The sequence below is a fragment of the Chiloscyllium punctatum genome, chromosome 15, assembly GCF_047496795.1.
Source record: "Chiloscyllium punctatum isolate Juve2018m chromosome 15, sChiPun1.3, whole genome shotgun sequence".
NCBI classification, from domain to species: domain Eukaryota; kingdom Metazoa; phylum Chordata; class Chondrichthyes; order Orectolobiformes; family Hemiscylliidae; genus Chiloscyllium; species Chiloscyllium punctatum.
This window is the reverse complement of record NC_092753.1, coordinates 63,465,637-63,478,286: the sequence shown is the minus strand read 5'-3', so window position 1 is coordinate 63,478,286 and position 12,650 is coordinate 63,465,637. Positions and strand designations below refer to the sequence as shown.

The 12,650-nt window shown below is 43.3% G+C and overlaps 1 protein-coding gene across 1 annotated transcript in view; it reads right to left on the bottom strand.

Annotated features, from left to right (window-relative positions):
- cfap91 (cilia and flagella associated protein 91) overlaps positions 1–12,328 on the bottom strand; it is a 94,245-nt gene extending 81,917 nt beyond the window's left edge. Inside the window, exons 1-2 of the mRNA XM_072585303.1 lie at positions 12,095–12,328; positions 9,395–9,471 (exon numbers count right to left, since the gene is read on the bottom strand). Of these exons, the coding sequence (XP_072441404.1) occupies positions 9,395–9,471; positions 12,095–12,170 (153 nt within the window). The 5' untranslated portion in view covers positions 12,171–12,328. The remainder of the gene's footprint in view (positions 1–9,394; positions 9,472–12,094) is intronic.
- Positions 12,329–12,650: the final 322 nt, after the last annotated feature.

The window sequence follows — 12,650 nt, the reverse complement described above, 5'->3', positions numbered from 1 at the left end:
TGCCCAAATGCAGAACGACCTAGGGAACATTCAGGCTTGGGTTGACAAGTGGTAAGTAATATTTGCACTTAAATACTATTTAACCATTGCCCATTGACATTCAGTGGCATTGCTGAATCCTCCACAATCAACATTCTGAAGTTTGGCATGGAACAGAAACTGAACAAGACTAGCAATATAATACTCGGAATACAAGAGCAGATCAGATGCTCAGAAGTCTGTTACATTAGTAAGTAATTCACCTCCTGACTCCACTAAGCCTACCCACTGTCTATAGGGCACAATTCAAATGTGTATTGGAACACTCCCTACTTGCTTGGATGAATGCAGCTCTAACAATGCTCAAGAAGCTTGACACCATTGAGAACAAAGCTGTCTACTTGACTGGCAACCACATGCACAAAGATTTGCTCCCTCCACCACTGATGTACTGCAGAAATTCACCAAGACTCCTTATATAACACTTTCCAAAAAACAGGACCGTATCATCTGGAAGGACAAGGGTAGCAGGTGCATGGGAACACCATCATTTGAGAAATCTCTTCCGAGCCACTCACCATTCTGATATGGAAACATATCACTGTTTGTTCACTGTTGCTGAGTCAAAATCTTGCAATTCCCTCCTTAATTGCATTGGCAGTGTAACACCAAATCGACTGCAGTAGTTCAAGAAGCAACTACCCTTTTCAAGGGCAACGAGGAATGGGTAAATAATGCTGGTTTGGTCAGCAAGGTTTACATCTAATGGATGAACAGAAATCTTTCTGCATGCAGGCATGGACTGCTTTATTTATCTCAGAATTTGCAAATGACATTGAACTGTGCAATCATCAGTGAACAAACCCAATTCTGACTTTACGATGGAAGGAAGGTAATTGATGAACTGCTAAGGATTGTACAGCATTCAACACCACCCTCAAGATTCACTGTAGTGGTGTTCAGGTATGGAGATGATTAGCCTCCAATACTGACTGCTGTTTAAATACTGAAAGAACTGTGAATGCTGTAAATCAGAAACAAAAACAGGAATTGCTGGAAAAGCTCAGCAGGTCTGGCATCATCTGTGGAGAGAAATCAGAGTTAATGTTTCAGGTCAAGTGATTCTTCCTCAGAACTTCCTTTGTGCTAGGAATCCAACTAGTGAATTCACAACTTAAGAGCTGAACTCAGGGAAAGTAACATCAGTGAAGCAACATAACATCTGCAGAGTGCTTTCTTCAACTAATTCACTGACAATATTCCAGTAAGGCACCTCACTTATGCACTTACCAACCCAGACACACCCACCTGGATTGATGGCAATGCTAAAGCAGATAACATATTTCACAGGGTGGTTCACAGAGCACCAGTGAACCGGGAGAATATGGAGGAAACATCTACTCTTGAAGGAACAAAATCTTAGGAAGTATTCTTTAAGAGATCTATAATTTAATAGTATGGATCATGTGTAGGTAAGTGCCTAATGAAAAGGCATGCATTATGGAAATGTTGGAGAAGTTGATAACCTTGCATCAGTTATTCAAGTCAAAGTCAAGGTTAGAAAGATACATCTGGGGAAGGTGAGAATTCAATTGAAAGACAAAAGCAAAATCAGTCCTTGTTAGAGAAAGTTAAAAATCACATAACACCAGGTTATAATCCAACAGATTTATTTGTTTTCTCTTGTTACAGGAAACATCTTGTCAGTCTTAGGCCAAGATGGGTCAAAGTCCTGCATTAAGTTCAGAAAGTTTTAGTCAAGAAAGGAGGCAACCTGTTAGGAATAGGAACCAGTAAGATATTTGTTGAGATAATTGAATTATCTATAGTCACAAGTGAGGTGCTGGAAGACTGGAGGTTGGCTAATATGATACCACTATTTAAGAAAGATGGTAAGGACAAGCCAGGGAACTATAGACCAGTGAGCCTGACATCGGTGGTGGGCTAGTTGTTGGAGTGAATCCTGAGGGACAGGATTAACATGTATTTGGAAAGGAAAGGACTGATTAGGGATAGTCAATATGGCTTTGTGCGTGGGAAATCATATCTCACGAATTTGATTGAGATTTTTGAAGTAATAACGAAATGAATTAATGAGGGCAGACTGGAGATGCAATCTATATGGACTTCAAGGAAGTGTTTGACAAGATTCCTCATAGTAGACTGGTTAGCAAGGTTAGATCTCATGGAATACAGGAAGAACTAGCTATTTGGATACAGAATTGGCTTGAAGGTAAAAGACAAAGAGTGGTGGTAGAGAGTTGTTTTTCAGACTGGAGGCCTGTGACCAGCAGGGTGTCACAACAATCAACGCTGGGTCCACTGCTTTTCATCATTTTATATAAATTACTTGGATGTAAACATAGGAGGTATAGTTAGTAAGTTTGCAGTTGACACCAAAATTAGAGGTGTAGTGCACAGTGAAGAAGGTTACCTCAGATTACAACGCGATCTTGATCAAATGGGCCAATGGGCTGAGGAGTGCCAGATGGAGTTTAATTTAGATAAGTATGAGGTGCTGCATTTTGGAAAGGCAACCAGGGCAGGACGTATACACTGAATAATAAGGTCCTGGGCAGTGTTGCTGAACAAAGACTGCAGGTTCATAGTTCCTTGAAAATGGAGTTGCAGGTAGATAGGATAGTGAAGAAGGCACTTGGTATGCTTTCCTTTATTGGTCAGAGCATTGAGTATCAGTGTTGGGAGGTCATGTGCAGCTGTACAGGACAGGGCCCCTCAAAGATCAGTAACTTATAGATGTTTATAAAATCATGAGGGGCATGGATAGAATAAATAGACAAAGTCTCTTCCCTGGGGTGGGGGACTCCAGAACTAGAGACGTAGCTTTAGGTTGAGAGGGGAAAAGATATAAAAGGGACCTAAAAGGCACCTTTTTCATGCAGAGGGTGGTACGTGTATGGAATGAGCTGCCAGAGGAAGTGGTAGAGGCTAGTACAATTGCAATATTTAAAAGGCATCTGGATGGGTATATGAGTAGGAAGGGTTTGGAGGGTTATGGGCCAGGTGCTGGCAGGAGGGACTAGATTGGGTTGGGATATCTGGTCGGCATGGACGGGTTGGAACAAAGGGTCTGTTTCCGTGCTAAACATCTCTATGACATTGGTTAGGCCACTTTTGGAATATTGTGTGCAGTTCTGGTCTCCCTCCTATCGGAAGGATGTTGTGAAATGTGTACGGGTTCAGAAAAGATTTAGGAGAAAGTGAGGACTGCAGATGCTGGAGATCAGAGCTGAAAATGTGTTGCTGGAAAAGTGCAGCAGGTCAGGCAGCATCCAAGGAGCAGGTGAATCGACGTTTCGGGCATGAGCCCTTCTTCAGGAATGAGGAAAGTGTGCCAAGCAGGCTAAGATAAAAGGTAGGGAGGAGGGACTTGGGGGAGGGGCGTTAGAAATGCGATAGGTGGAAGGAGGTTAAGGTGAGGGTGATAGGCCGGAGTGGGGGTGGGGCGGAGAGGTCAGGAAGAAAATTGCAGGTTAGGAAGGTGGTGCTGGGTTCGAGGGTTGGGACTGAGACAAGGTGGGGGGAGGGGAAATGAGGAAACTGGAGAAATCGGAGTTCATTCCTTGTGGTGGGAGAGTTCCTAGGCAAGATTTACAAACATATTGCCAGGGTTGGAGGATTTGAGACAAATGGATAGGCTGATTAGGCTGGGGCTGTTTTCCCTGGAGCATTGGAGACTGAGGGGTGACCTTGTAGAGGTTTATAAAATCATGAGGGGCATGGATAAGGTAAGTAGGCAAGATCTTTTCCCTTGGGGGTGGGGGGGTGCAGTCCAGAACTAAAGGGCATAGGTTTAGGGTGAGAGGCCGGTGCGTTTATGGAATGAGCTGCCAGAGGAAGTGGTGGAGGCATTACAACATTTAAAAGGCACCTGGATGGGCATATAAATAGAAAGGGTTTAGAGGGATATGGGCCAAGTGCTGGCAAATGGGACGAGCTTCGGTTAGGATATCTGGCCGGCAAGGATGAGTTGGACAGAGGGTCCGTTTCCATGCTGCACATCTCTATGGTTCTATGACTCAGTGGTGGTTATACTTACAAATAAATGTAAAACAAGAGATATGTACAAGTTGAATGGAATTTTGAACAGTTTGTGTCTCAATGAATAGACTTCACAATGCACCTACCTTTGACCATTTATGTACAAGTACACATCAGAATAAACCCATTGAATGCCTTTAAAATGTTGCAATTGTACCAGCCTCCATCACTTCCTCTGGCAGCTCATTGCACACACGCACCACCCTCTGTGTGAAACAGTTGCCCCTTAGGTCTCTTTTATATCTTTCCCCTCTCATCCTAAAGCTATATCCTCTAGTTCTAGACTCCCTGATCCCAGGGAAAAGACTTTGTCTATTTATCCTATCCATGCCCCTCATAATTTTGTAAACCTCCATAAGGTCACCCCTCAGCCTCCGACACTCCAGGGAAAACAGCCCCAGCCTGTTCAGCCTCTCCCTATAGTTTAAATCCTCCAACCCTGGCAACATCCTTGTAAATCCTTTCTGAACCCCTTCAGGTTTCACAACATGTTTCTAATAGGAAGGAGACCAGAATTGCACGCAATATTCCAACAGTGGCCTAACCAGTGCCCTGTACAGCCGCAATGTGACGTCTCAACTCCTGTACTCAATACTCTGACCAATAAAGGAAAGCATACCAAACACCTTCTTCACTATCCTATCTCCCTGCGACTCAATTTTCAAGGTGAAATGAACCTGCATTAAGTGTATACGTCCTGCTAAGATTTGCTTTCTCAAAATGCAGCACCTCGTATTTATCTAAATTAAACTCTATCTGCCACTTCTCAGCCCAATGGCCCATCTGATCAAGATCCTGTTGTAATCTGAGGTAACCTTCTTCACTGTCCACTACACCTCCAATTTTGGTGTCAGAGAACATAGAATATAGAAAAATACAGCGCAGTACAGGCCCTTCGGCCCTCGATGTTGCGCCGACCGAAGCCTACTTAACCTACACTAGCCCAATAACCTCCATATGCTTATCCAATGCCTGCTTGAATGACCATAAAGAGGAAGAGTCCACCACTGACACTGGCAGGGCATTCCATGAACTCACAACCCGCTGAGTAAAGAATCTACCCCTAACATCTGTCCTATACCAACCTCCCCTTAATTTAAAGCTGTGTCCTCTAGTAACAGCTGACTCCATACGCAGAAAAAGGTTCTCACTGTCAACCCTATCTAAACCCCTAATCATCTTGTACACCTCTATCAAATCTCCCCTAAACCTTCTCTTCTCCAATGAGAACAGCCCCAAGTGCCTCAGCCTTTCCTCATACGATCTTCCTACCATGCCAGGCAACATCCTGGTAAACCTCCTCTGCACCCATTCCAGTGCCTCCACATCCTTCCTATAGTATGGCGACCAAAACTGTACACAATACTCCAAATAAGGCCGCACTAGAGTCTTAAACAACTGCAACATGACCTCAGGACTCCGGAACTCAATTCCTCTACGAATTAAGCCCAGTATGCCATATGCCTTCTTCACAGCACTATTGACCTGGGTGGCAACTTTCAGAGATCTGTGTACATGGACACCAAGATCCCTCTGCTCATCCACACTACCAAGTAGCCTACCATTAGCCCAGTAATCCATCTTCTTGTTACTCCTACCAAAGTGAATGACTTCACACTTAGCTACATTGAACTCCATTTGTCACCTTTCTGCCCAGCTCTACAACTTATCTATATCCTGCTGTAACCTGCCACATCCTTCTTCGCTGTCCACCACTCCACCGACTTTCGTATCATCCGCAAACTTGCTCACCCAGCCTTCAAGCCCCTCCTCCAGGTCATTTATAAAAATGACAAACAGCAATGGTCCCAAAACAGATCCATGTGGAACACCGCTAGTAACTGCACTCCAAGATGAACCTTTACCATCAACTACTACCCTCTGTCTCCTTCCAGCCAGCCAATTCCTAATCTAAACCTCTAATGCGCCCTCAATGCCATACCTCCGTAATTTTTGCAGTAGTCTACCATGGAGTACCTTATCGAACGCCTTGCTAAAATCCATATACACCACATCTACTGCTTTACCCTCGTCCACTTCCTTGGGCACCTTCTCAAAGAACTCAATAAGGTTTGTGAGGCACGACCTGCCCTTCACAAAACCATGCTGACTATCCTTGATCACATTATTCCTATCCAGATGTTCATAAATCCTATCCCTTACAATTCTCTCTAAGACTTTGCCCACAACAGAAGTGAGACTCACTGGCCTATAGTTACTAGGGCTGTCCCTACTCCCCTTCTTGAACAAGGGGACCACATTTGCTATCCTCAACAGCAAACATACTAACTATACCTCTTACGCTCACATCCAAATCATTTATATAAATGTCGAAAAATAGAGGACCCAGCACCCATCTTCGTGGCACTCCGCTGGTCACAGGCCTCCAGTCTGAAAAACAACCCTCCACCACCACCCTCTGTCTTCTACCTTTGATCCAGTTCTGTATCCAAATGGCTAATTCTCCCTGTATTCCGTGAGATCTAACCTTACTAATCAATCTCCCATGGGGAACCTTGTCGAATGCCTTACTGAAGTTCATATAGATCACATCTACCACTCTGCCCCCATCAATCCCCTTTGTTACTTCTTCAAAAAAAAACTCAATCAAGTTTGTGAGACATGATTTCCCATGCACAAAGCCTTTCCAAATACATGTACATCCTGTCCCTCAGGATTCCCTCCAACAACTTGTCCACCACCGACGTGAGGCTCCCTGGTCTATAGTTCCCTGGCTCTTCCTTACCACCCTTCTTAACCGGTGACACATTAGCCAACTTCCAGTCTTCCAGCACCTCACCTGTGACTATCGATGATACAAATATCTCAGCAAGAAGCCCAGCAATCACTTCTCTAGCTTCCCACAGAGTTCTCAGGTACACCTGATCAGGTCCTGGGGATTTATCCACCTTTTGCGTTTCAAGACATCCAGCACTTCCTCCTCTGTAATATGGACATTTTTCAAGACGTCACCATCTGTTTCCCTATATTCTATATCTTCCATGTCATCTTCCACAGTAAATACTGATGCAAAATACTCGTTTAGTATCTCCATTTTCTGCGGCTCCACACAAAGGCCGCCTTGCTGATCTTTGAAGGACCCTATTCTCTCCCTAGTTATCCTTTTGTCCTTAATGGATTTGTAAAAACCCTTTGGATTCTCCTTAATTCTATTTGCCAAAGCTATCTCATTTACCCCTTTTTTGACCTCCTGATTTCCCTCTTAAGTATACTCTTTCTTCCTTTATACTCTAAGGATTCACTCAATCTATCCTGTCTATACCGTACATATACTTTCTTCTTTTTCTTAACTAAACCCTCAATTTCTTTAGTCATCCAGCATTCCCTATGCTTACCAGCCTTTCCTTTCACCCTAACAGGAATACACTGGATTCTCGTTATCTCCTTTCTGAAGGCTTCCCATTTTCCAGCCGTCCCTTTACCTGCAAACAACTGCCCCCAATCAGCTTTTGAAAGTTCTTGCCTAATACTGTCAAAATTGGCCTTTCTCCAATTTAGAACTTCAACTTTTAGATCTGGTATATCTTTTCCATCACTATTTTAAATCTAATAGAATTATGGTCACTGGTCCCAAAGTGCTCCCCCATTGACACCTCAGTCACCTGCCCTGCCTTATTTCCCAAATATGTTACATTTCTGTCAACGAAAGACTACAGATGGGAGGTGGAAGACCTGGTGCACTGAGAACAACCTAACTCTCAATGCCAGCAAACTCAAGGAACTCATTACTGACTTTCGGTGGGATGTTACTCATGCCCCCCTACACATTAGCAGCACAGAGGTGGAATGAGTGGAGAGGGTCAAACTCCTGGGAGTAGTCATCAACAACAAGCTTTCTTGGACTCTTCATGTGGACGCACTGGTTACAAAGGCCTAATAACATCTCTTCTTCCTCAGGCAGCTGAGAAAATTTGGCATGATGGCGAATACCCTTGCCCACTTTTATAGGTGCGCCATCGAGAGCATTCTGTCTGGATGTATCACTACCTGGTATGGCAACTGTACCATTCAAGATCGGAGACGGTTACAGAGTGGTGAACTTAGCCCAGACAATTGTAAAGGCCAACCTCCCATCTATAGAATTAATCTATCAGCCCGCTGTCAAGGAAAAGCTGCCAACATTCTCAAAGATCCATCTGACCCTGGCAATGCTTTTCTACAACCTCTACCATCAGGGAGAAGGTACAGAAGCTTGAACACACGCACCAGCCTGTTTCACAACAGTTTCTATCACTGTTGTTAGAATACTGAATGGACTCAAACTCTTAGCATTCACCTGTACCTGTGTTTTTTGTTTTTGCCACTGTTTACCTATTATTTACTTATCTCTACTATTTAACTATGTGATCTGCCTGTGTTGGTCGCAAGACAAAGCTTTTCACGGTTCTCTGTATACGTGACAATAAATTCAATTCCATTCAATTCTGACGAAAGAACATTGACCTGAAATATTAATTCTGCTTTTATCCATGGATACTGTGTGACACGCTGAGCATTTTTGTTTTTTGTTTTTTCCTCCTTGAATTCCAAAAAGGGTGTCATCAGCATTGCTAGGTCCATCTAGAACTGAATGAAGTCAGACTACCATAAAAAGGACATCCATAACCTACCTATTGTACATTAAACCTCTGATTATATAATATGAATAAGGAGGTACTGAAGCATGTGGATGCATAACAGTGCTTTTGCTAAAATTACAGGCAAGGTAGTAAAAGTCCCTATTTTAAAGAGATTAAAACAGATCAGGTTACAATAGCAAGCACATCTTTTTGATGGTGTCAACTTCTTGGATAATTCTGATGTCAAAACTCCAGATTAATCTGTAATGCAACTACCAAAAGGTCAGGAATAAAAACAAAAAGTGCTAGAAAGATTTAGCAGATCTGGAAATGTCCAGAGAGAGAAAAACAGACTTAACATTTCAAATCAAACCACTTTTCTTTTATGGCATCCATAAAATTGGCAGTTTTCTTAAGGACAATCCAGAGCAGTCTCTGAGAGAACAAAATAATTTGCTTGGGTGGAGGAGCATAGAATATAGTCAGCAGTACACATTATTGTTTATACATTTCAGAATATCTCAGAACATGATCAGAGCAGATAATGCTATCCGAGGAAATCTTAAAACTATAGATCAAACACTTCTCCAGAAAAAAATAACAACAGAAGAAGATTCCATACAATAATGTATTTGATTTGATTGCTACTCCATGCATGTCTGCACATTTCAATCATAATTTGAAGAAAATACCAGCAAGATCATACCTTCAACACATTTTAGTGAATAATTTATTTTTAAGATTGCATCATATTGCTAAAATGCAGTACTCACAAATCTGTTAGCAGATGTGAATGCTTTCATGGACATTTTGGCATGATCCTTCTCGCTTGCTACCGAATACAAAGGATCTGTGGTGGACAAGATTAGATTAGATTACATTACAGTGTGGAAACAGGCCCTTCGGCCCAACAAGTCCACACCGCCCCGCCGAAGCGCAACCCACCCATACCCCTACATTTACCCCTTACCTAACACTATGGGCAATTTAGCATGGCCAATTCACCTGACCTGCACATCTTTTGACCGTGGGAGGAAACCGGAGCACCCAGAGGAAACCCATGCAGACACGGGGAGAACGTGCAAACTCCAAACAGTCGCCTGAGGCAGGAATTGAACCCAGGTCTCTGGCGCTGTGAGGCAGCAGTGCTAACCACTGTACCACCGTGCCGCCCAGGAGTTATTGATTATTCAATAGCTCATCAGGATTTTATTTCAACCTAATAAGAAGTTTATATATAAAAAATTGCAACTTGAAAGACTACTTGTAGGAATCATCAACATGAATCCCCCAGCTCTAACTCATCAGCTTGTTCCTAAGAACTAATTCAAGTTTAATATCAATTTTCACAAACTCTCAATTTTGGTAATATTTTCATTGTGCTGTAATTCATTTAAAAAAACGTAAATTACCTTAACATTTTGGAAATAAAGTATTTCTGAATACCATACGGCCAGTTTAAAAACAAATAAAAGCTGAATGGGTAGAGACCTAGCATGGAAATTGGTGGCTGGAAATTCAAGCTGGGCCACTGCATTGCAGAACATAACATGGTGGGACTTTTGATTACCAGCATGCTCCAGCAGTGATATTGCAAATCTCATCCCTACACCACTTGCAGGTGTCCTTGGAAGTTTGGGGTCAAGGGAAGAAATTTTCACCCTGCCGTGTTCTTATATGTCAATGCCATTGAAAATTTTGTTTGGCCACAAAGAGGAGGAGAACAAAGGTCAAGGTTGTTGCTCCTTTTGGTGTTGAACAATATGTGTTTTACAAAACAGAACCCAAAAGGTAAGCAACATACAAAAGCATAAATTGCTGGAGAAACTCAGAAGATCTGGCAGCACCTCTGAAGAGAAAACGTAATTAATATTTCAACTCCAGTGACCCTTCTTCACAACTGATAGTAGCAGCTAGGAAAAAGTGATACTTATGCTAATGATGAGTGGGGCAGAAAAGGAATGAGCAGATAGGTAGACTTGCAGCCCAGAGAGAGACAGAGAGGAAAAAAAAATGTTAGGAGACAAAGAATAGTAAGCCAGGGAGGAAAAGAAGCTGGATAGATGATAATGGAAGTGAGTGGGTGAAAATGGGTTGGCTGAGCTGAAAGCAGCACATGTCATGACAAGACCTGAGGTATGGCAGTGGGTAATACTTATAGAAGCAGGTGTTAATGCTCTAAAATTATTAAACTCTACATTGAAGGCTGTAATGTTCCCATGCAGAAATGTAATGTTCCCATGCAGAAAATGAAATATTGCTCTTCCAACTTGGACTGATCCTCACTGGAACACTGCAGTAGGCCAGAGACAGAACTGTTGGTGTGGGAAATGTCACAGTGGTATGATAAAGTGGCAGGCAAGCTTGGTTATTATTACAGACAGAACATACGCATAGGCACTACAAGACAGTCATTCAGTAGGTATTTCATGTCCCCAGTGTTCAGGATACCACATCGTAAGCAGAAAATACAGTAGACCAGTGAAATGCAGGTAAATCACAGCTTTACCCAGAAGGTGGTCAGGGGCCTTGGTTAATGAGGTGTGGTGAGAGAAATGGGAAGATGCTGTGGAGGGTTCTTTTCTTCCCTGGTTTACTATTCTCAATTCAGTTGTCTGCCTAACCTTTTTTCTCCCTTGCAGAGTCCCTTCTCCACCTGTTTGCTCACTCATCTCCTCCATAAGCACAAATATCACATTTTCCTAGTTACTATTATTTCTTAAGGAGGATCACTGGAGTCGAGGCAACCCTGGTTCTCGCCACAGCTGTTGTCAAACCTAATCAGTTTCTCCAGCAACTTCTGTTTGTGTTTTTTTTTCCAGATTTCCAGCATCGGCAGTTCTTTGTTTTACAAAAGATAAACACTCCATTACTTCGGGTGTCACACACTTGTGAGAATAGGAAGGAAGAGCAAGTAGATGTGACCCAGATGGGAATGTTTCAGATTCCTGGAGCGTTGGGACCAATTTGCTCAAGACGAGATGGTTTGCATGTGAACCGAACTGTCATTGAAACTGCGCCGATCTGATACTGCCCGATTCCTGCCACTTTCCGAGATGAATTTGTACCCCCCGAGTCCAGAGAAAGCAGCAGCAGCAACAGCAGCAACAGGCTGAGGGCTGAACAACTTGCCATTCTCTCCGCCGACAAGATTCACACACATAAGGAAAGGGGCCATGATTTGGAGATGCCGGTGTTGGACTGGGGTGTACAAAGTTTAAAAAAAAAATCACACAACACCAGGTTATAGTCCAACAGGTTTAATTGGAAGCACACGAGCTTTCGGAGCGACGCTCCTTCATCAGGTGATTGATTGGAAAGGGGCAGCACTGAACGATAAGAAAAAGGAGAATGAGAAATGCGAATAAATTAATGGGGAGGAATTTTTTTCTTCACAAAAGAAATGAGAAATGAAGGTAACTGGAAAGGGTAACAGTACAACAGCGGTGGAGATATGAAGTGAGCTGCCTTACCATACAGATAGTCATGGGGTCTCTCGGGTTTGAACCGTTGCTTCTCCCGCACGCTCTGGGCGATGGTGAAACTCATGCTGCTGCAAAGCGGTAAGACGCCAATTCCCCTTCCTGGTTGTTTCTTTTTTTTCACTGGCGCCCGTCAAGAGGCATTGATCGCGGTTTATCCGTTTCAATTCCCCTGTTAATTTTTTTTTGCGCCAGAGGAATCGGTTTAGCCACAGCGACCTTGTTTGTAGCGTGCGGTAACCATAACAACCGCTGCAGCTGAGGAGGGGAACGGGATCGGGATCGGGATGATGGACCTGCTGCGAAGTTAACATCCACAGACACCGCCACCTACCGACCAGCAACACACTTCAGGTCAGGTAGCACCTGAGGAGCGGGGATCCTGGTAAAGGGCTCATGCCTGCCTGAATCATCGATTCTCCTGCTTCTCGGATGCTGCCTGACCTGCTGTGCTTTTCCAGCACCACACTCTCGACTTTAATCTCCAGCATCTGCAGTACTCACCTTCCTCTACACACTTCAGGGGAGGCGAATCGGACAAAATAAT